The 23,737-nt window shown below is 50.9% G+C and overlaps 5 protein-coding genes across 6 annotated transcripts; 3 read left to right on the plus strand and 2 right to left on the minus strand.

The window, feature by feature from the left end:
* Positions 1-25: 25 nt before the first annotated feature.
* On the plus strand, positions 26-1,536 carry LOC1270929 (lipase 3). Its single transcript, XM_309657.5, has one exon. It carries the CDS (start codon positions 184-186, stop codon positions 1,411-1,413), a length of 1,230 nt encoding a protein of 409 aa, XP_309657.5. The 5' UTR covers positions 26-183; the 3' UTR covers positions 1,414-1,536.
* A 339-nt stretch (positions 1,537-1,875) lies between these two features.
* Positions 1,876-3,324, plus strand: LOC3290854 (lipase 3). The gene is made up of 2 exons (XM_559998.5): positions 1,876-2,605; positions 2,693-3,324. Exons 1-2 carry the CDS (start codon positions 1,898-1,900, stop codon positions 3,230-3,232), a joined length of 1,248 nt encoding a protein of 415 aa, XP_559998.4. The 5' UTR covers positions 1,876-1,897; the 3' UTR covers positions 3,233-3,324.
* Positions 3,325-4,200: 876 nt separating this feature from the next.
* On the minus strand, positions 4,201-19,656 carry LOC1270927 (chorion peroxidase). Of its 2 annotated transcripts, none has more exons than XM_061652876.1 (6): positions 19,530-19,656; positions 10,761-10,934; positions 10,548-10,687; positions 8,545-10,434; positions 8,043-8,459; positions 4,201-4,413 (listed from the first exon to the last, which is right to left on the minus strand). In XM_061652876.1, exons 2-5 carry the CDS (start codon positions 10,922-10,924, stop codon positions 8,050-8,052), a joined length of 2,604 nt encoding a protein of 867 aa, XP_061508860.1. In that variant the 5' UTR covers positions 10,925-10,934; positions 19,530-19,656; the 3' UTR covers positions 4,201-4,413; positions 8,043-8,049. The 2 variants fall into 2 exon arrangements, with proteins under 2 accessions (XP_061508860.1, XP_061508859.1); XM_061652875.1 differs by lacking the exon at positions 19,530-19,656 and adding an exon at positions 11,047-12,077.
* LOC1270928 (nuclear pore complex protein Nup133) lies at positions 13,070-17,473 on the plus strand. The gene is made up of 5 exons (XM_309655.6): positions 13,070-13,362; positions 13,458-14,151; positions 14,232-16,137; positions 16,355-16,896; positions 16,988-17,473. Exons 1-5 carry the CDS (start codon positions 13,223-13,225, stop codon positions 17,348-17,350), a joined length of 3,645 nt encoding a protein of 1,214 aa, XP_309655.6. The 5' UTR covers positions 13,070-13,222; the 3' UTR covers positions 17,351-17,473.
* LOC5667489 (LIM and SH3 domain protein Lasp) lies at positions 18,641-23,376 on the minus strand. Its single transcript, XM_001688150.3, has 4 exons — positions 21,022-23,376; positions 20,882-20,952; positions 20,665-20,793; positions 18,641-20,580 (listed from the first exon to the last, which is right to left on the minus strand). The coding sequence occupies exons 1-4, from the start codon at positions 23,114-23,116 to the stop codon at positions 20,365-20,367; spliced, it is 2,511 nt and encodes an 836-aa protein (XP_001688202.3). The 5' UTR covers positions 23,117-23,376; the 3' UTR covers positions 18,641-20,364.
* Between the last annotated feature and the right edge of the window lie 361 nt (positions 23,377-23,737).

The following is a 23,737-nucleotide window of genomic DNA, read 5'->3' on the forward strand; positions in this document are numbered from 1 at the left end:
ATGATTAGGAATGATTTCGGAAATCAGACTGATACCCACCGAAGTCGACGGAAAGTCTCTGCACTCTATAAAAGTGCAGATCCAAGGACTCCGTCGCCGTGGAGAGTGCAAAGGGTTGCTATAGAGTTGCGTTGGTCAACATCACCCACCGTTTGGAGGTGGGTTTAATAACAAACAAAAACAATGGCTAATCATTACCATGCCGTTTTTGTTCTGGCCATTGCCGTCATTGGCATGGTCAGTGCAGCGGTAGTGCCAAGATCATTACTACCCACCGGACATACGAACGTGCCGATGAATCTAACCGCCGACATTGTTCTGCGTGACGGATACTATCTCGAGCAGCACCAGGTAACGACGGCCGATGGCTACATCCTGACGATGTTCCGCATACCGGGCAGTCCGGCCAATCCGGTGCGCCAGGGCAAGAACGTTGCCTTTCTGATGCACGGGCTGCTAAGCTCGTCGGCCGATTACGTTATATCCGGCCCGGGACGGGCGCTCGCCTACCTGCTAGTGGACGCCGGATACGACGTGTGGCTGGGCAATGCCCGTGGGAATACAAACTCCCGCCACCACATCTTCCACGATCCGGATGCGCGCAGTACAAACTTCTGGGACTTTAGCTGGCACGAGATCGGCTACTTCGATCTGCCCGCCATGATCGATTACACGCTCGCGTACACGGGCCACACTTCGCTGCACTATGCGGGCCACTCGCAGGGCACTACCTCGTTCTTCGTGATGGCATCAACACGGCCGGACTACAACAAAAAGATTCGCTCGATGCATGCACTAGCGCCGGTTGCGTTCATGAGCAATCTGCGGTCTCCGTTCGTGCGTGCCTTCGCACCGTTCGTAAACCAGCTCGAGTGGATCATGAGCATGCTGGGCGTGAACGAGTTCCTGCCGAGCAACGAGATGATGATACTTGGCGGTCAGCGGCTGTGTGAAGATGAGTCCCCGTTCCAGGAGGTGTGTGCCAATGTGCTGTTTCTGATTGGTGGATTCAATTCGCCGCAGCTGAATCGGACCATGATACCGGCGCTGCTGGAGAATGCACCGGCGGGCGCATCCGTGAACCAGCTGGTACATTACGCGCAGGGCTACAATTCGGGCCGCTTCCGGCAGTACGACTTTGGCCTTACGCTTAACCTCATCCGGTATGGGTCGGTTCGTCCGCCGGACTATCCACTGCACCGTGTAACGGCCCCGGTGGCGCTGCACTTCAGCGACAATGACTGGCTGGCGGCTGTGTCGGATGTGCGCGAGCTGCACTCGCACCTGTCGAACTCGATCGGACTGTTCCGTGTGTCGGATCCGCGATGGAACCATCTGGACTTTGTCTGGGGCATCGACGCGAACACGTTCCTGTACGAGCGAGTGATTAGCTTTATGGATCGATTCAACTGATACGAACGGGATTCGTTCGTGCCTCAATGGGGCAATGGTGAAGGAAATTCGGGTTAAAAGATGGAATTATTTCGCAGGGTGTTGTACAAATTGAGGAAAATATAAAATGCAAGCTATAACTTACACACTACGCTAGGTAGTCTGCTGATATCACAAGAACAATATACATTATTGTCTCGTGCGCCATATTCCTTCCGTGGGCGATGTTCTTTAAATTCTTCTCGAATCTTGAGCACGATCCTGTCTTTGTTCCCCAGTGGTCGGGTCCCATTGCGTCGTTACGAGTCTCTCCATCGCATTGTGTTTGATAAGAATTCCAAAATACAGCCATCAACGTGATAAGATTGTGGAATGTTTTGATAAAAGAAAAACATCATTAAACTCAGTAGTAGCTAATCGACACCTGGTGGGTGGCGCTGTGTTCTATAAATCAGGATTAGCCAGCTGGCACCGAGCACAGTCAGTGCTGAACCATTGCTTAAGCATGGTAGTAAGCAACAGGTGCTGGGCCTTGCTGGCCCTCGTAGCTAGTATCGCCACCGTAGCGCAAGCCTCTACCATCCGGGACGTTTTGGCGTACCGTGCCGGGGATGGACCGCAACCGACCGACATCTCCAAGCTGACGGCCGAAATCATCGTCAACGATGGGTATCCGGTCGAGGAGCACCAGGTAACGACGGCCGATGGCTACGTGCTGACGATGTTCCGCATCCCCGGCGGTCCCGGCAATCCGGCACGCGAAGGCAAGAACGTCGCGTTCATTCAGCACGGTCTGCTCTGCTCGTCCGCCGACTGGGTCATTCTTGGACCGGGCAAAGCACTCGCCTACATGCTGGTCGACGCCGGATACGACGTGTGGCTGGGCAATGCCCGGGGCAATACAAACTCCCGCCGCCACATCTTCCACGATCCGGATGCGCGCAATACGGACTTCTGGGACTTTAGCTGGCACGAGATCGGCTACTTCGATCTGCCCGCCATGATCGATTACGCGCTCCAGTACACGGGACAGACGTCGCTCCAGTACGCCGGCCACTCGCAGGGCACTACCTCGTTCTTCATCATGACTTCGCTGCGGCCGGAGTACAACGAGCGCATCCGCTCGATGCATGCGCTGGCTCCGGTTGCGTTCATGAGCAATCTGCGGTCCCCGTTCGTCCGGGCGTTCGCTCCCTTCGTCGACCAGATTGATGTAAGTTGGGAAGCTTCCGGACACTGGAATTGGAATTGGTTTGTTTGTTTGAACCATTGTTTTCTTCCCCTTCCCTTGCTTCTTTAGTGGCTGATGCGTATGTTGGGTGTGAACGAGTTCCTGCCCAGCAGCGACATGATGACGCTCGGTGGCCAAATGCTCTGCCAGGATGAGGCCCGCTTCCAGGAGGTGTGCGCCAACGTGCTCTTCCTGATTGGTGGATTCAACTCGCCGCAGCTGAACCGCACCATGCTGCCGGCCATTTTGGCCAACACACCGGCCGGTGCCTCCGTTAATCAGCTGGTCCACTACGCCCAGGGCTACAATTCGGGCCGCTTCCGGCAGTTCGACTACGGACTGACGCTGAACCTAATCCGCTACGGTTCGATCCGTCCGCCAGACTACCCGCTGGACCGGGTGACTGCTCCGGTCGCACTGCACTACGGTGACAACGATTGGCTAGCGGCCGTGTCGGATGTACGCCAGCTGCACTCCAGCATCCGCAACCCGATCGGACTGTTCCGCGTGTCCGATCCGGACTGGAACCATCTCGACTTCACCTGGGGCATCGATGCCGACTCGCTGCTGTACCGGCGCGTCATTAGCTTTATGGATCGATACAACTAAACAGAGCAAAAGGGCAGAAAAGCGATTGAAAACACGTGTGCAACGAGGCGTACAAAACAGGCTTAGATAAAACCAATCTTACGATAACGACACCAGTGCAATCGTTTGGCTGTTTTCTTCTGGTGTTCTCTTCATTTTGCTATTTTTCCTTTGGGGGGTCCGTCCGGGAGAGTGGTGGTCGAGTTCGTGCGGGCAGAAAATAGAACTGAAGTTAATTAATACACCACCTCGTCAGCACGATTTCGAGCACGAGAATGAGACCAGTCCGACCGAGTCCTTTTAGACGGCTCAGCAGTAAATGAAACAACAAGACGACGCATCACTCCTTATGTACAGCCATCCATGTACGTGATGGGACGAAGCAAACCAATTATCTCAGCAAGCCCTTGTCGTCGCAGTCTTTTGCGAGTGGTATATAATGAATCGTCTCCCCCTTTTCCGGTGGCTACTACGTTATATCACGCTCGTAGCCGGACTTCCGGGCTTTTCCCCAAATGCAACGATGTGCGCGCGGCGTAGATATCCGTTCAACATCTTTTGCTCTGCCTGCCTTGGAGAAGTGGAAGAGTTGGATGCTTCTTTACACTTGCCAGCGACACACAAACACACACAAACGTAGGGAGCAACTGACTCCTGCAGGGCCTCCTGGTCTCCTGGTAGAAATCCGACTTAATGAGTAACGCACTAACACACCGGTCCCGTACGTGTTGCGATGACAACCAAGAGGTGAGGGGGGGACGGGGGTTGTGTTAAGAACGCTTCTTGAAAGGACACGCTTGCTAAGACATGCTGACTAATTAAAAGCTGTAGTGGCTAATTGCTCTTCTTCTGAGTGTATGGAACATCCTGACAACAGTGGGACGGGACGGGACGGGATAAAAGGTACAACGGCGTTCGATTCATACAGTCATAAACACACTTTATGCTCGGGTGTGTAGAATACGCAATCTAATACGGAAACGTAAGCGTTTAGTAGTTTTATGTTCGTTTTATTTAAAAGATTGTCAAAATGGTGTTTGATTGATTGATGTTACTTATTGCACTTAGCTAAACTGAACAATGTATGGTTTAGTTCTGAAAATTGTAGAACTTTTCTGGCTTTCATGAAATTAATTTGCGACGAAGCTGTGACGTACGTTGTCCTTGCGTTGTGTACGATTCGACCACGCGCGCCTTTGATTCTGCAGAAGAAAGGAAAAAAAGATTTTTATTCATTTATAGAGTTATGCATAAGAAGTTAAATTATTTTAATTGAAATTCAATCAACCCAGTCTGCTAGAAAGCTGGACACCGCCTAAGTATTCATTCGCACATCACACCAGTCACGAACGTTAACTCAGGCACATGGGAAAACGTAACGATTTAAACCATGCTCAAACAAAAAGAATACGAAATGTATTGTTACATTATGCTACGGAGGTTTTTTCGTATACAGCACGTGTCATTCCATTACTTGCAATTTGATAGCTTACAATTTATTATTATTATTTATTAAGTCAATCTAAATAATTATTCGTTTCTTCATAAAATCATTCATAGTTTTTTTTTGTAACCCTGAAAAAATAGATGAGCTGTTTTGTTCAAATTTTAACTGATGATACATAAAACCAGTATTAAAATATTTGGTTAATATGACTTCAATCACAGAAATGAGCATAATGCTGTCAAATAATTAGAAAAGTATTTTGATTTTTGTCTAATTTATTCATTTTATACTTCAAGAAAAAAAGAAAAACAAATTGCAACAAAGAGATAGAAATTAAATCGCTTTTAGCTGAATTATAGCTGTCCGAAATCGAATCCGGGCTACCAATAATGTAGCATATAATTTTGAAATATCATACACAAATAGAAAAAAAAAAAGTTTGGCATGCACTGTAATTATACTTTGTCCTGTACCTACAATAGCGTTATAAAAAAGGACTAATTAATATTCAGCCGCCCTTTGTGTGCTTGCTGCTGCCTGTTCCAAGGAATGTCACCATGGTTACAGTTACCTAACACCGTTTTCTAGCATTAATTAATGGTAACACCCACCACCCTCCGCAACCCTAAAACAATGCCCTATCGCGGCGCGTACCACCGCCGAGAGCGAAATCGAAAAATCCGACGCAGCCGTACTTCCACTATTTAGCTGTCCTCCGCCCATCATCGCACATCATCACGAAACTCTCCCCTAGCACACGTTCATTCCATTTATCTTAATCGCCCCCTGTTGGGGTGGTTGTGTGCCATGTGCTGGGGCACTCTCTCGCTCGCCCTAGATTTCACTCATTAAGCGTCCATTCTACCAGGCGCCCAGAACGCACCAGCAGGCTACGGCCACGGATCCACCACGTCGATGGCAACCAAAAATTAAAGAGAGAACCAACGTGCGGTGTTGGAGGACGGTTGCGTACGGTCGGGTACCGATAACCGGCGACTGGGTGGGTGGTTGCAAGTCTCTATGCTTGTCTATGTACAAACCGTACAGCGTAAGGGGTAGGGTACGACGACGGGAGGGTGGAAGAGGAAATTGTTCTTCCCCAGTGACACAACACACACACACCGGGACGAGCTTTGCTGGGGGAAACGCAACCGTGCAGGATTCATTAGACGGTGTGTGAAAGGGATAGCGTGTTGTGGGTGAGTGAGACCGAAAACAAGCGAACAGAAAAAGGAGAATGTTGCCAGGCGCGTGTGCGTTGGCAGTCCTTTTAATTACTCACCACCCGCCTCATCCCTTGCGCACCCCTTGCCCGGAACATCGTTTCGACCAGTAGGCGACGATGTTGCTAGACGGACATTCTCTCTCGCCAAACGGCAAACGTACAGCGAAGAGGAAGCATCCGACGGCAAACGAACTAGAAGAGGACAAATTCGTGGTCATAGTTTCAACATTTACCCGATAGAAAAAGGTATTTTTTATGAAACATTGTACAAGCACATGGCGTTGTAATGGATAGTCGCACCGTTTCCCACAATACCTGACGTGGATCGATTCCTAGCTCGTCTGAGCCATTCCAACGGTTGTACAGTGGCGGCCATCTACAGTCGGACACCTCATATTTTCACCTATCATCTGACTTTGCGGCATTCTGGACAGTTCTCTAGACCACTTATTGGAAAACTTTTTTCGCCCATCGGTGAGAACACTCTTCAGCTTAGTCTTTGCAAAAAATCAGACCGATATCGTTTAAAATCTCGCAACACTATGCATAAATGTGATAAAAGGTATGACATTTCCTCTGAAAGCCGGACATTCTTCATGTCATAGCAAAATGACGTAATTGGTCAGTATTAGCTTATATGATGCTAAAATCATTTATTATCGCTAATTATTGGCCCATCGTCTATTTTGGGTGATCATCAGCGAATAATATAATCTAGGCCAAGCGCTCTATGGCCTTAATCAGCCAAATATCGTTTCTGCAAGGTTCCAAAAGAAGTAGTATAGTAGTTTTAAAGAGAATGTTATTGTTTTTATCATAATTTTAGAGTTACTTAATCTTTTAGAAGTATCAGGTACGAATAAGTAATAAAAATTTGCTGCCTAGCCTGCCATTGAATACCTAATTGCCTCAATGCCGTTGTTCATAATTTAGATACAATAATTACTGCTTCGAGTTGGTTGGCCATTTTCGTTCCTGGCTTAGTTACTGAGCATGTTTGACCATGTTAATAACAAGAATCGTATCTCTCTTTAGCAAGGTAATGAATAATGCTTTGTGCCATAAGCGCTCATGCATCCCCATAACGTTCTAAATGCCCTAACGAATTCACCGGTTTTGAGCATGAATTTTCCTTCTAGATTTTAACAGCCAATGCGACATTTTCAGCATCAAAACTAATGTTTATGCTTTATGCAAATTTATGCATCAAAAATTCTTAATCTAAAATAAGATTTTAGGAATTCCTTGACCGTTTGCCTTAAACTTTGCACAAAATGTCACTTCCTTACTAGTGTAAAGCCTATCGTTTTTTTCTTTATTTTTACAGAGACTTTGAAGCCTATCGTTATAAATTGGTTACACCACGATAGCTTTGACGCAGTCTTCTACCATTCTGTTTTGTTGTCCTATCCATCGATTATGTTCATGTAGTGTTAAGCTCGATGTTTCAAACATGACTCATTATTTTTTGTATCAACCAACCGGCAAAAAACGGATGCTTTTGAAGACTTCTCCCCATGGTTTATACAAATATTTCTTTCATATTCATTTGTTTCTCGTCTTTTACTTCTATTAATTAAGGTATTATGTAGAAAAGCTGACAAAACTGTCTCTATAACTTCATTCCTGATACTTCTACAAGATCTAATAACTCTAAAATTATGAATAACAACAATACATTTTTCAAAATTACGCTGATACTTTAACTGGTTCATCCGGATGGACGCAGATGACTACCCAAAATAGTCGATATCAATATCAAATGAATAATGTACCATATTGGTCAATATTGGTCAATGCTACGTGGTCATTTCCCTGTCTGACTTTTACTGGACCGCATTAATTTCATACCTTTTATCACATTTATGAATGGTTTTCCGAGATTTAAAAAGATATCGGTCTGATTTTTTGCTGGGAAAAAGCTGAAGAGTGTCCTCAAAGACGTGTGAAGAAAGTTTTCCGATAAGTAGTCTAGGGAACTATCCATGATGCCGCAAAGTCAGATAAAAGGTGAAAAATGAGGTGTCCGACGTTAGGTGACCGCCAATGTATATTCTTCCGTGAGTCAATCACTACTAACACCTCTTCTGTAAAACCAGATGGAGCCAACACTCCTCCACAGGATAGAGTTTTTATCACACTTCATTCACGTCGCTTACCCTTAAATCATGCTCCTGCAGCCTCCTTCATCGTGGTCGTCGTTGTCGTCGTCGTCGTCGTCGTCGCATCCGTTGTCGTTGCCACCGTCGTCGTGCTGGCCGCTTGGCGCTCTCCCTCCTCCACGTCCTGCACTTCCGCCCCAACCGCGTGCTCGGTGGTGGTTCCAGTTGCCTTTGGTTCGAACACCAGCACCTTCATGCGGTCGGTCGCAATTTTGGCCGCCCGGTTGCGCTGCGGCTGTTCGGCGTCCTCTCGGAACGGCTCGAAATCAAACGTGTCCAGCTGCTTGCAGTCCGTTTCCGGGTTCGTGCGGGAATCGGTACGCTTCATCAGATACACGGGCGACTGCTCAATGTGGTCCGAATTGCGACAAATAATGCTCGACAGTTTGGTGTTGTAAATTTGCTGCAATTGTGCTGCAAGCGCATCGAAAGCATAAAAGAAGAAAGTTTAGAACGAGCGTTCCTTTACCCTCGGTCCCACTACACCACCCGCACCTACCTTCGGTAAACCGTTGCGGTCCCCGCCGTCTCTCGTACCAGAACGAGTCGCCCTGCTTCAGCCGCAAAAACTGATCGCCGATCAGGCACGTCAGCAGCGGCCCGACGATCCCATCGCGCACCGGCGCTTCACTGAGCGCGCCCGAGTAAACGTCCACGTTGGCCGGCTCGCGGTAGATGCGCCTCATCTGCCGGTACGATTCCGGATCGACGATGCGCTCCAGCTCCTCCCAGCTGTCGGCCGGCGTCAGGTGGCAGTGCTTGCGCCAGCGCGGGTACGCCGGCAGCCCATGGTCCCGGCCGCGCTGTATGTTGAGCGACACCAGATCCAACCCGCACGGCTGGCCGTGCAGCAGATGCTCGTCCGCCTTCTCGAACAGCCGCTCGGTCAGCTCGGTGGAGAAGTACTGGTCGTACTTGGCCAGCGCCGTACCGATCGCACCGCCCAGCGCATTGTCCAGCCCGTCGCGCGCGTACAGCGAGTACGGGTTGAACAGCATCCGGTGCAGCTCGATGCCCGAGGCGGACGCGGCAGGATTGCGCGTTTGCTTCATCAGCCCGGGCAGCAGCGTGTGGGCGAAGCGGAACGCGGCCCCGGCAAACACGTTCGCGATCGACGCGTCTACCGTGGCGTTGTACGTGTCGCCGGCCGGCTCGCCACCGGCCGATACGGGCAGCAGGCCCATCCGGCCGGCCGTCTCGTTGCCGACGATCACCGGCACAAACTCGGCGTACGTGATGTGCTGCATCTGGGCGGCCAGGATGCGGCGCGCCTCCTGGAACAGCCGCTCGTCGTCCCAGTGCGGGTTTGCGTGGGCCAGCCCGCGGGCAAGGCTGTTGTGGTGCCGGGCCCAGATCAGATGCATCGAGGTGAGATGCAGATTCTCGTTCGCCCGCGCATCGCCCGACTCGAAGCAGTACTTGCCGGCCGCATTCATCTCCTGCTCGTTGCACCCGTCGAGCGGATCGGTCGACACGGGCAGCAGATCGCGACCGTCCGGCGTGCGCAGCATACGCAGCTGGCCGCCGGCGCCCGTGCGCAGCGCCCCCATACGCTCGTCGTCCGAGCCGTACACGACCGAGCCGTCGATGAAGGCGGTCGCCTGGTTCAGCTGCTGCCGCGGACCGAAGTGACCGGTCGGGGCCGGCACCGAGCGCACAAAGTTCATGCAGGTCACGTTGTACTGGGTGTAGTACGGGTCGCCCGGACCGAGCGGCACGGGAAAGCACTCGGGATGTTGCGGCTGCCCCGGATCGCAGCACTCGATCGGCTTCCCGTCCACGCCCTGGTTCAGCGCGGTGGAGGTTATGTCGTGATCGAGAAACTGGCCCCACACCGCCAGCATCACGCTAAAGTTCGGATCGTTGTGGTACGATGGGCGATGGATTTCGAGCGACACCTGCCGGGCGCTGGGCAGTTCGGCACCATCGACGGAGGCACGCGGTGCCGATATGCCATCGCCATAGTCCGGGTTGAGCTGGCGCCGGAACGGTATCATCGCGACGCCGTACTCGTACGGTCGCTCCTTACTGTTGCACGTCCCGTTGGCCGTGCGATAGCGCGCGTTAAAGTCACAGCGCGGTTGACGGTGCGCACGCGGCAAATCCATCGGTGGGCCGCGCCCGATCGAGCCCCGACGACGGATGTCCAGCCGGCGCACCAGTGCCTGGGTGGCACGATCCTCCACGAAGCCGACCTTTGCCGCCAGCCGGGCCGCTTTCGTTGCACCGACGGACTTTTGGTGGCGGAAGGAGGGCGAGTTAAGCGGGGGCGACGAGAGCGTCTCCTCCAGCAGCTCCTTATCGCCCAGCGCCTTCTCGCCATCCGCTATGGCGGCCGCCTTGGCATCGTCGCTAACCGCCGTACCGTTCCACTCGGGTGACGACTCATCTGCAATGGTGGACATCGTTGTCCGATCGATTCGACGTTAGCTCATTGACATTGTAAGTTTCACCTCCCCCCCCCCTCCCTCGCCACCCTCCTGCTTTCTTAACGGTACTTACCGACCAGCGGGAAACTAATGAGATTTAAGAGCTCAGGAAAATCCGCCGCCGTCGTGTTCGCTCCATCCAGCGGTGGTTGCGTTGCATCGCCGAATATGATGTAACTAATGCTGATCACGATCGCCAGCGCAAATGCACCCCTACCATCCAGAAAATTGAGTTCCGCATATGAGTAAATGTGACACCACGTCGCACCCAGTGGCCCAAACTTACAGTATTGCGGAACAGATCCAGCACTGGAACGTTCGGACCTGGCGCTCCCGAACACTTTCGTGTGACTTCAGATGATGCACGGCGGTGCCCGAGGGTCCCGACGCCAGCGGAAGCGGACCGGAAAGGTCCGACGTTAGTGGCGTTCGTTCGTCAACCATGACCATCTAGAATAGCCTGCAGATGAGAAACGGGGCCACATTTAGCAAACACTGTTACAAAACGCACCACTTCGCGTAAGTCTATGCGTAAGACTCCCCCCGCTCGTAGAGGATAACGAGACACTTGCCACGCGGTTTTTTTTTTGCGCTAGACGGACAATTGCACGGCTAAACCTCTCTAGATGTGAACTTTTGGGAAATGGCCACTACCACGGGAGAGCTCCTACCTCGACCGCGATCGCACACAGACTAATTGAACTATCACCATTACATCTAATAAACCGGTCTTTGGCCGCACCGCCGTGTACCAGAAGCCACAACCATCGCCAGCGTGTTGTCATTTGATACAACGGTTGCATTCCAACCGGCGCGAACACCTTGCCCACCGTACCCGTTCACGCCCGACACAGTGACTAACGTTCACAGGCCTTACTAAGGTTTCACGCGCCGTCCAGTTGCAACACGCCGCGCATAACTCCTCCGAGCCGCAAAAGGAACGGAAGCGATCCATAACTTCTAAGAAAGTTATAGACAGCGAGAGAGCGAATGAAAGGAAGAACTACTTCCGAATGGGTGAAAAGAGAAAACTCGACGGTGAGTGCGGGTGCCTACGGTGCCGGTACCGGTACCGTCAGTTTGGTGTATTATCCTCTCAATGTGTACACATCCTTTTCGACACGATGGACGTGAACATCATGTTTTTTGGGATGATTTCGATGATGAATACGTAGATGTGTCGACGACCAGTCCAGTCCAGCGCATTGACACACTTGAAGGGTTTCACCCCAAAATAAAAAGGGGGGAGACCTGGATTTGGAAAGAGATCGTAGGACGAGGGTGACTTTCAACTGTGCCGTTCCAGTCAATCTGCTTCTGGTCAATCTGGGTGGGAAAAACAACTTGTTTTACACGTTTATCTTTTGAGTGAGGAAGCATGTGCCATCACGTGTGGTTTTAAATTCAAATATTGCTGGCTGCGTGCTGGACAGCGTGGTAGCGCACGGCCGCAGCCAGATTGCGATTGCTCATGGTGGCGCTTGCCTTTCATTAGCGCTGAAAATCCTCCTTGCTTGTGTTTCAATGCATTAATGATAAATGGCTGAATTCATATAATTCTGTTCTAAAGGAAAATAATTATATTAAAAAAAACGTGTAAAAATCCATTTAACACATGCCATGCAGAAATTTGCACAACACTGTATCACACACACCGACTGTTCCAGTACCCAGCACAGGGGCTGTAAACGCAATTCCCTTGCATGATCAGTGTGCCCAGATTATTTTGGCAGTTTTCGGTAGGAGACCAAAATTGTATCTGTAGTTTTCGTTAGATTTTAAAACACGAAACTCAGTTCAAAAGAAGGCTTAAGCGGGGGTGGGGAGGGGGTTGCTAATGCGCAAAACAATGGTTCCATCTCACGAGAAAATGCATCCTTTATCTATTTCAAGGAGATGGATTAGATTTGGTTCAGCCCGTCACACAAATGCAGGTCTTTCTTAAGTGATCTGAAAATTGTACTAGGCATTCTAAGCCAAAGAAAGGCTGAGATGCATATTTGTTTCTCAGTGGTGGCGAGTTCCTTATCTTGGGGTTCCATGCGGCCGCTTAGGGCCGTGACAGTACTCCATCGAATGCGGTTTTATCGGACATGCTATGAATCGATTTTCACCCGACTATTTAGAATGACAATTACGAATGAAATTGCGCTATGCAGCTATTTCGATTGAAATTGCGAACATTTGGATGAGTTTTTAAGTTCAATGATAAAAAAAACATAAATTTGAGATTGTTCCTACAAATCCTACATAATTATTTTGACCGACCAAATCTTTTTTTATACCGACTTACGACGAAATCACACGCCCGATGTTATCTGCCAAGTCCCATATAAAATTTGAACAGCACGGCCGATTAATTGGAACTGACGAAACACAGACACGGGCCTTAGTTTTCACAGTTAAATTTCTTGTATTGGTCGCTAATGATTTCAATATATTCATATGGAGTTCAACGTATAAAAGGAATGGATAAATTATTTTATGGTTTCACGATCAGCATTTTAAAAAAAATTTGATTTTCGGTAGGAAAAATAAAAATCGGTAGGAATCGGAGACAAATCGGTATTTCTGGTCACTCTGTTTATACCGGTTGTGCTGTCATCGCTGCGTGTGAAAACAGTTGCAAAAAAGCGCGAGGACGGTCCGTAACATACGCGAAACTTATGCTGTGAAACTGTGAAAGGAAGCGTTTGCGTGCAGGCAGTTAGGAAGACGAACCGTTTTTCTTTACAATCGTACAGCAGTATGGATCGCACGTTTTCGTTTGGCGGTGGCCCGATCAAGAATAGTACCATGTCCCGGTCGCGACAATCGCTCGGCGGCTCACTGTTTTCGGGCGGTGCACGATCAACCAACACAAGCACGTTTGCACGCCAAGGCTCGGGGTAGGTTGTTTACCCGTGGGGGGTTAAGTTGTTGCGAGATTTCCAGCTAATGCGCCTCCGTTGACCCGCTCCTTCCCTCCCTCTCTCTCCTTCAGCCGTTACAGCTTATCGTCCCGGTCGAACGTGTCCACGCTACGCGTGGTCGCCAAATCGGAGTACAACATACTCGAATCGTACGGCTTTTCGCTGCCGGTGCAGGTGACCGAGGTGCTTACGTTCAACGAGCGCAGCATCAACGTGTCGGTAAACTACGGCCAGAATGGCTGGGCATGGTTGGTGCAAGGCCGCCGGCTGTTCGTGTGGCAGTATCGGGACAATGTGGGCCAAAAGTCAGCAGGCAGCGGGTTTGGCGGGGAGTCCTTCGCTACCCCGAGGCGCCCGTACGCCGGCCAGTGCCGTCAGCTCACCCTGCCCCACTGTGATATCGGCCACAAGGCAACGCTGGTGGCGGTGTTTGTGAACGAGGGCCAACAGATGGCTTCCTGTCTGGCCGTGTCGCCGGCCGGCGACGTGCGCTACTGGCAATCGATCGCCCACGACGGATCGTCCATCGACGAGTGCAACATTCTGGAAGGGCAAGAGTTCGAGCAGCTGGTCGGGCTCGGTGGGCAGGAGTTTGTGCTTGCCACGACCACGTGCAGCTTGATGCGGCTGAATGTGCATCTGCAGAACGGTCGGTACGTGATAGTGCCGCGGCTGATCAAGCCACCGTCGGGCTTTTTCGGCGGCATCGGCAAACGGTTCGCGTCCATCATAATCGGAATGAATAGCGGTCAGGATAGGGAAAATGTGAGTAGTTTTCAGGGTGTGCGATGGACCCATTATCCATTTCATACATTGCTTCTACCTCTCTCTCTCGTTTTGTGCAGAAACTGGTAAAAATGAGTTGCGAAAAAATCTCCCACAATCCCACCGAATGGCACGTTACCGTGCTGGCTGACCGGTGGATTCAGCGGTGGGCAGTGCAACCACAGAACGGCATCGAGCGCTTCCTAAGCGAGGACGCTGACATTATGAAGAAAATGCGCGACTTTTTCCACCAAAAGCTTTGGAGCACGCGGGACGCGTCGGAGATTGAGTTGTGGGCCCTGGACATGCAGCCGACCGATCGGGGCGTAATCATACTGGCCGCGGCCGTCAATCAGCAACGCTCCCAGCAGGTATACTACGCGCTGATGACGGTAATCTACGAAGCGGACAGCACCTTCACCCTGAAGGACACCACCGTCATGCGCTACAAAGGGTTTTACAGTGCGGAGCGTTTGGCGGAGCTGATCGATTTTCGGTTCATAGCGAATCGTAGCATTGCCTACGTGTACAACGATCGATGCATTTTCCCCGTCGCACTGAACGACCCCGGTACGGGAAGCATCGCCTCCACTGTCGGTGGGTCTGGCGGTAGCGATGGCGGTAGCAGTCCCCCCACATCGGGCTCTGGAGAGGACGTGGAAAAAATCGAATTTCACGCCCGGGAAGATATGATCCTGATGGGCAATTGCTTTCAAAACATGCCCCTATTCTTCTCCCGCCTCAACGGCATGGTAATCGTCACGCCGTCCGATTTCGATCCGAGCGATATGTTCAACTCGTCCGTTTCGTCCGACATGTTCAACCCGAACGGCTCTTCCATTGCGGACGCGACCGTATTTATGCAGCAGTCGATCTTTGCTCCCGCTACGACCAATGCGGGCAATTTGATCCTGTACGAGCTGGACCCGGAAGAGATCGCCAACACGCCAACCGATGGGCCGGACGAGCTGGACCCGGTGCACCAGCTGAAGGCGGCCTTCATCTATCACATCAAGCGCAACACGGTGGCGGCGGATGGGCTGATTGCCAGCATGCTCGAGCTGCCCGGCCAGCGCGAACTGGTGGACGGCGAGCTTGACCGCACGGTGCTGAAGATTGCGATCGACCTGGCGCAGGATACACCGGCGGCCGATCCGCGCTGGGAGGTTACCGACAAGCATGCGCTCGGTTCATCGACCTCGATGCAAATCATTCAGCAGCTGCGGGAGAAGAATGTTGCCTACACGCAGTTCATCGAGTTTCTGCACAGCCGCAAGCTGTGGGACCGTTTGAATGCGGTCACTAGCGGCGCCGGAGCGGGAACGGAGGCAGGCAATGCCCGGCCAACCTCGCTGTGTCTGGCGGACATTGGCGAGAAGATAGTGGCCACGATTGGCATCAAATGTCTGCAGAACAGTCACTCGCGCATCATCGACGAAGCGATCAATCTGGTGCTGCGGCAGTCGAACCGCACCGTACCGTTTCCGAACCTAACGCCGCAGGATCTGTTTTACGCCCAGACGAACCGCGTAGAGGAGCTGTTCAAGGTGCTGAGCGAGCTGGTAGATGGGTATGTGCAGCAGGAGCTGACCGCGCTACAAATACAGTCGGCCCTGGTCGAGGTGAACACGATCGTGCTGACCGTGCTGCAGGAGGTGGTCAAGTATCGGGAATCGAAGGCGGGCACGTTCACCGTGCGCGAAGAGCTGCAGAAGCGCTACGAGCAGATACCTTGGACGGCAATGGCCGGTAAGCACGGTTTGCGGGACGTGCTGCTGCAGCTGATTAGCTGCACGCTGCGCCACGGTGTGAAGGGGACGGCCGAGCCGGAGTTTCGCATGAAGCATTTCAAGCACCTGACTGAACTGATCGACTATGTGCTGGATGGCCGCAAGACCTATCTGGAGAGTGTCCATGACGAGGAGAAGTATGCGGTGCTGCTGCAGCAGTACGAATCGCAGCGGAGCGATCTTATTTATCCATTGGGTAAGCTATCGCAAACAAAGCAGAGCAGCAAGGCCGTAAATTTTAATCTGGGATTTGCCGAGAGCAATTTGTTTTAAGATGGATAAGCCTCAATGGCTTATCACAAGTAAAAATACCACTTTGTTTTGATTACCATTTTCTTAGAATTCACTAGCTATGACTGATACAGTATCTAATCACTTTTTTAATCTTTCCAATCCAACTACCTCCCACACAGTGGAAGCGGAACAGTACGAGATGGCGGCCAAACTGGCGGAAAAGTATCTCGACTTCCAGACGCTGGTGGAAATATGCGACAAAACCAACAACCAGGAACGGCTGGACGAGTATATCGAGCGCTACAAAGAGCACGACTTCTCGCAGTTTGCCATCAGCTGGCACATGAACCAGAACAGGCAGGGCGACATACTGCTGCGCTTCAAAAACAACCAGTCCGCGTTGGCCCGGTTCCTGGTGGACCATCCGTCGATGGCCTGGATACAGCTGCTGTTCAACGGCGAGATTGCGCAGGCGGCCGACGTCCTGCTTTCGCTGGCCCAGCGCGAGAAGGAGCTGTTGGCGCGCAAACGAGCGATGCTTTGTCTGGGCAAGCTGTGCCTGCTGGCGGCGGAAGGCGACACGTTCCAGGGCCAGATCGATGCAATCAATGCGGAGCTGGAGCTGATCGATATACAGGAAAACATTCCATCGGAAATTTTGGAAATGTTCGGTTATGATACAAAGCACGCGAAGGTGCTAACGCCGGAGGAGATTGTTGATGTAAGTTGTTTTGTAACATAATGACCCCAGCGTTGTATCTAATTGCAACTCGTCTCTCCAACTTTCTCTCTCTTTTCTTATTGCCCTCCAGCTATACATTGCCGATGAGTACAGCAAATCGAGCGAGAAAGAGTTCCGCTACGCGCTTTCCCTGCTACCGTACGTGGAAGATCCGATCGAGGTGCGGCACCGGATTTGGTGTGCGGCCGTGCTGCGCGATTCTTGGGAGGAGTACAACAAAAATGCCCCCCTGGACAGTATGCAGAATATGCTGTTCTTCAGGCTGATCGACCTGTGCTACATCTCGGATGCGGGCGAGCTGGAAAACTTCCTGCCACCGTTGGAAAGCTTCCTGAACGCGCCGGAGCTGGGCGATCTAACGCAGAGCAAATCGTTCCAGTATCTAATGAAGCTGGGCTACGAGCACATCAACGAGTCGTACAGGAAGAAGTAAGCATTTTTCTCTCGCTGTCGGTTCGGGTATGTTTAAGGTACTTCTATTATTATTAGGTTGATAAAGTGTATTTGTATGCCACGGTATTGCAACTAAATAAAGCGTATTCAATTAAACTGTTAAGGATTCAGTGATCGATTTAAAGGCAGCATGCAATGTATTGTTTTGATAATACATCACACAAAATAATAAAAAAATAATAGAAAATTAGCTACCACAAAGAAAGCGAATTCCTAAACTCTCTTCTTCTTCTTTTGGCTCAACAACCGTTGTCGGTTAAGGGCTGCCTGTACCACTTGTGCGGTTGGCTTTCAGTGACTTTTGGATTACCTCCCATAGCAGGATAGTCACTCCTACGTATGGCGGCACGATCTATTTGGGGCTTGAACTCATGACGGGCATGTTGTTAAGTCGTACGAGTTGACGACTTTACCATAATACTGGAATTCCTTAAACTTTTTTAGCTTTTTTTATCAATAAAATATTATATTTACCGTAAGTTTTAGTGTGCATCGAAGAAAATAATAATTAAAATATAATTTTGTGTATTATCTTCGTCTATGGCGCTACAACCGTTGTCGGTCGAGGGCTGCCTGTACATCTAGTAGGCTTGGCTTTCATTGCCTTTTGATTACCCATAGCAGGATAGTCCTACTGATAGGGGAATGGTGCACACGGGCCATGAACCCATGACGGGCCTTTTTGTATGTCATACACCAAATTTGGATAAAACATGCAAAATACAATGTAATAAAAATCTAAAAAATCAAAATTTTCTTGCACTCGATCACTGTAAGACCATTAAAATGAAAGACCAGAAGCTTGAGCTTGATGGTAAGACCGAATTACTTCAAAATTTAAACCTAATTAGAACTTTTGTGGCAGAATCTGTGGTGTAATTTTGAGCGATGAAATGAAAGAAATAAGTAGCTTATTATTAGCTAAATATTACCAGAGAATTTGGATACACTAAGCTTTAATAGTTGACTCAATGGTTTTTCTTCAAATAGACAATGTTCCAGCTACATGACCCATTTAAAATGGAAGAACATTCCGGGAATCGTAAAATGTGTCCACTTGCACAAGTTATTAGATCCGTGACGTTTTCGCCACCCCATTCGAAAGAAAGAAGAGTGTACGCGAAGAGAAGAACATAGACAATACACACACGTTGACGGTATGGGGGCAGTAATGGACGAAAGGGTTCTCTTGTTTCGGGTGCCCTTGTTTGCTAACCCTTTGGGGTGGGGAGGGGGTTTGGTAAAGTGATACAAAGGCGGATTTATAAGGTTTGTTTTCAACCATTTTACAGCTATTTACATTTTATTTTCTTGCTTTGCTCTCTTTTCGTAACGACGACGACAGGGGCATGACAGTCATAAAACGGGGGGAAATTCTTCTAATTATTATGTCTGTTTTTGTATTAGTGTGCGTGTGTGGTGTGTGTGTGTATGATCGAAGCACCGTGTCTGTTGGTGCCATCAACTACCATTTACATACCGAATGGGTGGAAGGACAGGGGAAAGGAACGAGTACGGATGGTGTCATTATACCGCCGTTGAGATAGTTTATAAACATTTTTTTTTTGTTATGTATCGGCATTTGTAAAAGGTAAACTAATCTTCCCTATTTCTCTCTCTCTATCTCTCTCTTTCGTTTTTGTTGCAGATCTTAGTTAATGTTACTGTTTGTTTTCAACTCTTGATATAGCAACTAATATAGCTTTACAGCAGCTTTTCCACTGACATCTCGTATCAGCAGCGTGTATCAGTGGCTAATGAGAGATACAATACACTGTACATATCTAGTTTCGTCACAGTTTGTCTACACACGAGCTTACTCAGACTCAGGGTGGTGAAGGGCACAAATGAAATGATTGTCCCCAAATGGCCACTAAGCGCCATCTACTGATTCTCCTCCATGAGAAGTGCGTATGATCGATAGTTCCGTTGAATAATGGTGAGCGATGTACGGCCACCTCCACCAGTAGACCGCGCTGAAAACACTGCGTTAGTGTACAAATTACCTTCGGCTTGCTAAAACATAAAACCGGCAACGGAAGGAAGCGAGGGAGGAGGGAACAGTCGACTAAGAGGATTAACCCGAAAAAGGAAGAACGGATAAGAAAACGGGAAAAAGTTGTACAAAGCAGCGGGCCCGTGTATCGTGCAGCACTTACGAAGATGGTTTGCATTTCACTTGGCGCTGATGTGTCGTCCTTTAACCTTCGCACTATATTCGGGTTTGCAATTCTACATGTTGCCGCGCCATTCGCTATTGATGTACGTTTGCTTAATGGATTTTGCTATTCATGTTACATACAATCACACACGCACACGCACGCACACACACATACACTCGGTCTTTAGGGCAACCGTACTCCATGGGCCACTATGTTGTCACTCAACCGTTCCGTTGGATGCAAAATAGATCTGGGGAAGGAGTTAGAGGGGACAACACACTTTCCTTTGCACCATCCGAAAACGCTCAGCTGAGAACATATTTCGAGCAAAATTTCGTTTTTTTATGTTGGGTAAAATGAAATCAACTTGTACAGAATTCCACACAACGTAAGCACTAGATGTTAGGCGAGCTATGGAGCTATTGCACGTACACCACCGCAGTACGGTATTGAACACACGGAACCTTTGCGGAAAACGCGCGTACATACTTTAACGGGCCGAAAGGGAACCGGTACAACTAACAAGCACTTACAGACGGAATACATCGCGGATGGATTCACTACCGGAAACGACGACACCCCATCAAGGAGCAGGTTCTACTCTCTTTTTTTCTCTCTTTGTTTCTACGCCCCTCTAGCGCTCTTTCCGCCCCTGTGTTTCGCCTCGTTAAGCTCTCTGCGCTGGTCTCCGTGGTTGCTGTTTTGTTCTCCATACGTCACAATATTCTACATGGATACCAGCGCTACTTTGATTGACAAACCGGAACAACCACTGATATACACGACCGCGAAAACAAAACCCATGTCTTGGGCACACACTGAACGGGTTTGCTCAACGGTTCATTAGCATTACCGGGGGTATGGAGGTTGCCGTAGCGGTGGCCGTGCCCGCCGGCATCCCGTAGCTGCCCGGGTTTACCAACGGTGTGCCGGAGGCGGATCCTTCGCCGCCCATCAGTCTCCGTTTGGCGATCGCCTTCTTGACGTACGCCGTAATGAGGGCCTGTATCTTGGCCGGATTGATTTCTCCCGAACGGCTGTGGCAGATCTGTGACGAGATGGGCACAATTAGCGAACCACAAATGGGGCAGAAACGGGAGGAAGGGGGGAGGTGACAACTATCACCACTTACCTTGGGGATAGACTTTCGCATAATCTCCTTGTATTCGTCCTTGTCGATACGCTTCTTGTTGAAGTGAGGCTTAAGGCAATGTTTCACCTCCTCCACGATTCGCTCCTGCCGTTGGAGCTTTTTGATGAGCTTTTTTGGAAAGAAAAGAAAAAAAACACACAACCACGTTAGTTACGCTCGGTTGCTAGGCTAATGTGAGACTTGTCATTTGCTTTACCTTTTCCTTGACCTGCATGTCGACCGCGGAGTCAGGAATTTCATCCAGCATTTCCAGCGTCATTTTATGCGCTGTAAGAGAAAGGGGAACGGATCAGTACGGTTGCCCCGTTGCAAGACACCCAATTCTTCCATACTTACGTTTGTACATTTCGTCCACCGCAATCACCGATCGATGCTGGTAGCTTTTCCGCAGATCGCCGTACAGCGTTTTCGGATCGTTCCCGAACACCTTGCGCAGGTTGTCCACCGTCAGTGCGATCGTTTGCGTTTCCCCGTTGCCGTCGTGGCTCGGTGGTTCGAACATTTGCTCGTCACAATCGCTCGAGCGGGGCGAGTACGGCGAAATGTCACCATCGTTCAGCTCATCCTCGAACGGGACACCGCCACTCGTGGTCGCACCGCCACTGGTCGTACCACCGCCGCTGGGCTGACCGCCGGCCGTCGCTGCGTTCGCTTTGCCTGCCGTACCGTGCGAGCGTGCCTCTCGACCACCGCCAGCTGCGAGCAGCTTCTTCGGCATCGATTTGATGATCGCCTTCATCGGTGACGGATGGTGCAGGTGGTGGTACGGATGGCTCGTGGTGGCCGTGCGCGCCGGGCTGCTGTTGAGCGCGTTCATCTTGTCGTACGGCGGCGAGTCGGGATGCAGATCCAGCACTCCATCGGAGCTGCCCGTCGGGTCCGGCTGTGCCATGGAGCGGTCCTGCCCCGAGCCCATCTGCCCATGGTGCCCGTGATGGTGTCCGTGGTGTGGATGGTGCGGATGATGATGGTGGTGGTGGTGGTGATGGTGCGGATGGTGACCCTGCGAGTGATGATGGTAGTCACCTTTCGCCTCTTTCTGCTGATCGTCCTGATGGTGGTGGGTATGGTGATCGAGAAAGCTGAGCGATGATATGCTGCCCATGTCGTGCCGGGAGATGGCGGTGCTCGGGGACGATTTCGTCGGCTCGAACGGATCGTACGAGTCGGGCGATTTGGGGGCCGGTTCCGGGGGCGTATTGGGGCCACGGTTGCTTTGGTCGGCCTCGTTCGCTTTCGCTTCCTCCTTGCCGGGCCGCTGCACCATCGACCGTTTGCCCTCCTCGTCGCTCAGCACGATCACCTCCCTCGGGCTGGAGATTATCTGCCCGCCGGGCGAACGCTCCAGATCAATGACCATCACCGGTTTGACGCCCGGATCGAGCTTCTTCTTCTTGGCCGCCGGCGGTTTCGGATCGGCTGATTGAAGCGCCGTTGACTGATGCTTATCCGCCTGCTGCTGCTGTTGCAGTTGCTTGGGATCATGCTCCTGTCCCTTCTTCTCCTGCTCCGATTGCGCGGGCTGCTGCTGCTGCTTTAGATTGTACTTCTCTTTCACGTCCTTCATCTCCAGCTCGCGGCTGGCCGGGCTGGGACTGCTGTTCCGGCGAGGAGTGCGGCCGGATGCTGCCGCATCGGACGCGCGCTCCTCTTTGGTAACGATCAGCTTGTCGCGCGTCTTTTCCCGCTTCGCCTTCTTCCGCTTGCTCTTCTTGTGCCGGTCGCCCCGCTCCTTGCCGCCCTTCTCGTTGTCGATGAAGCTGACGCTGACGAGAATGTTCTGGCCGGAGGCGAATATCTCCTTCGATTGGGCCACGTCGTGCTCGGGCGGGCAGATGCGCTCCTCGAGGATTTCCTTCTGCCGGCGCCGATCCTTTTTCGCCCGCTTGCGCTCCCGCTCGCGGGCCTTCTCCTTTTTGCGCTTGTCTTTCTTGCGCTTCTTGTGCTTCGGCACGGGCGGCGGCGCCAGCGACAGCGCCATCGACGAGTCCGTCATCTCGTCCACCGACCCCCGTTTGTCCTCGTCGGTGAGGTCCTCGTACGCTGGGCTGCCGTACGCTTCGCTCGCCCGCACCGTCCCGAAGCAGCTGCTGCCGGAGCTGATGTCGCTCAGCACAGACGAGAGGCTGCGGTCGCGGCTCACGCTGTGCCGGGAGTAGTCGTCGGTGCGGTACCGTTCGCGGGACGCCCGTTCCGCTGGTCGGTCGCGCGGCACCGACGGCAGTCGGTCGTCCGAGGGCGAGGGCCCTCCACGATATCGCCGCTCCAGCCCGCTGCCGTGGTATGGGGAGTACGCCGCCGGTTGACTGTGGCCGGTGTAGTCCCGGAATGGAATCGGTCCATTGTGTGCACCGCGCCTGCGGTACGGTTTCGCGGCACCGCGCTGATAGTAGTCTCCCCCTCTCGTACGCGAGTATCGCGTTATACGCATTGCGAATGCTGATGCTCTGTTGCTGCGTGTGCCGCACCTGACGCGCTCGGTGTGTCCGCAGGTTCCGCGGGGCGGGGGGAAGAGTGCACCTTCCGCAACCAGTGCCCGATGCAGCACGGTTTGTTTTGGGACGCGTTGCAAGCAACAATTTTGTCCCGAACTTTACGACACTTTTGAACAACTTTTTCGTTTTGCGACTCGATCTTGACAACTGCTTCTTGGTGTTCTTTCCACTCCATTCTCTGCTTTGCTGTGCTCGTTTGACGTGTTTGTTTGGTCGGACTGGCGGAACCTTACAAAAGCAACCGGGTGAATTTGTTTTATTTTTGTTTCTAGTGAATATTTAATTATTGTGGAAATGTGTGAAAAAGGAAACAGTAAAAAGCGATTCTTTGATTAATCATTTGTGATGGAAACGATGATGGCTCTAAAATCAGCTAGCTATTTCAGCATGTTTTGCAGCTAATTACCACTGTGCGGTCATCCGTAAATATTTTGGAAAATTAATTTTCAATATTAAAAAATGTGCCAATCTCGTTTTAATTTAATTTACAGAAAAATGCTTTCATTTTGTTATTTTCAGAAGCAAATATTGATAACAATTATTCTATTAAAGTGTCA

This window comes from Anopheles gambiae, chromosome 2 (genome assembly GCF_943734735.2).
Source record: "Anopheles gambiae chromosome 2, idAnoGambNW_F1_1, whole genome shotgun sequence".
Lineage (NCBI taxonomy): Eukaryota > Metazoa > Arthropoda > Insecta > Diptera > Culicidae > Anopheles > Anopheles gambiae.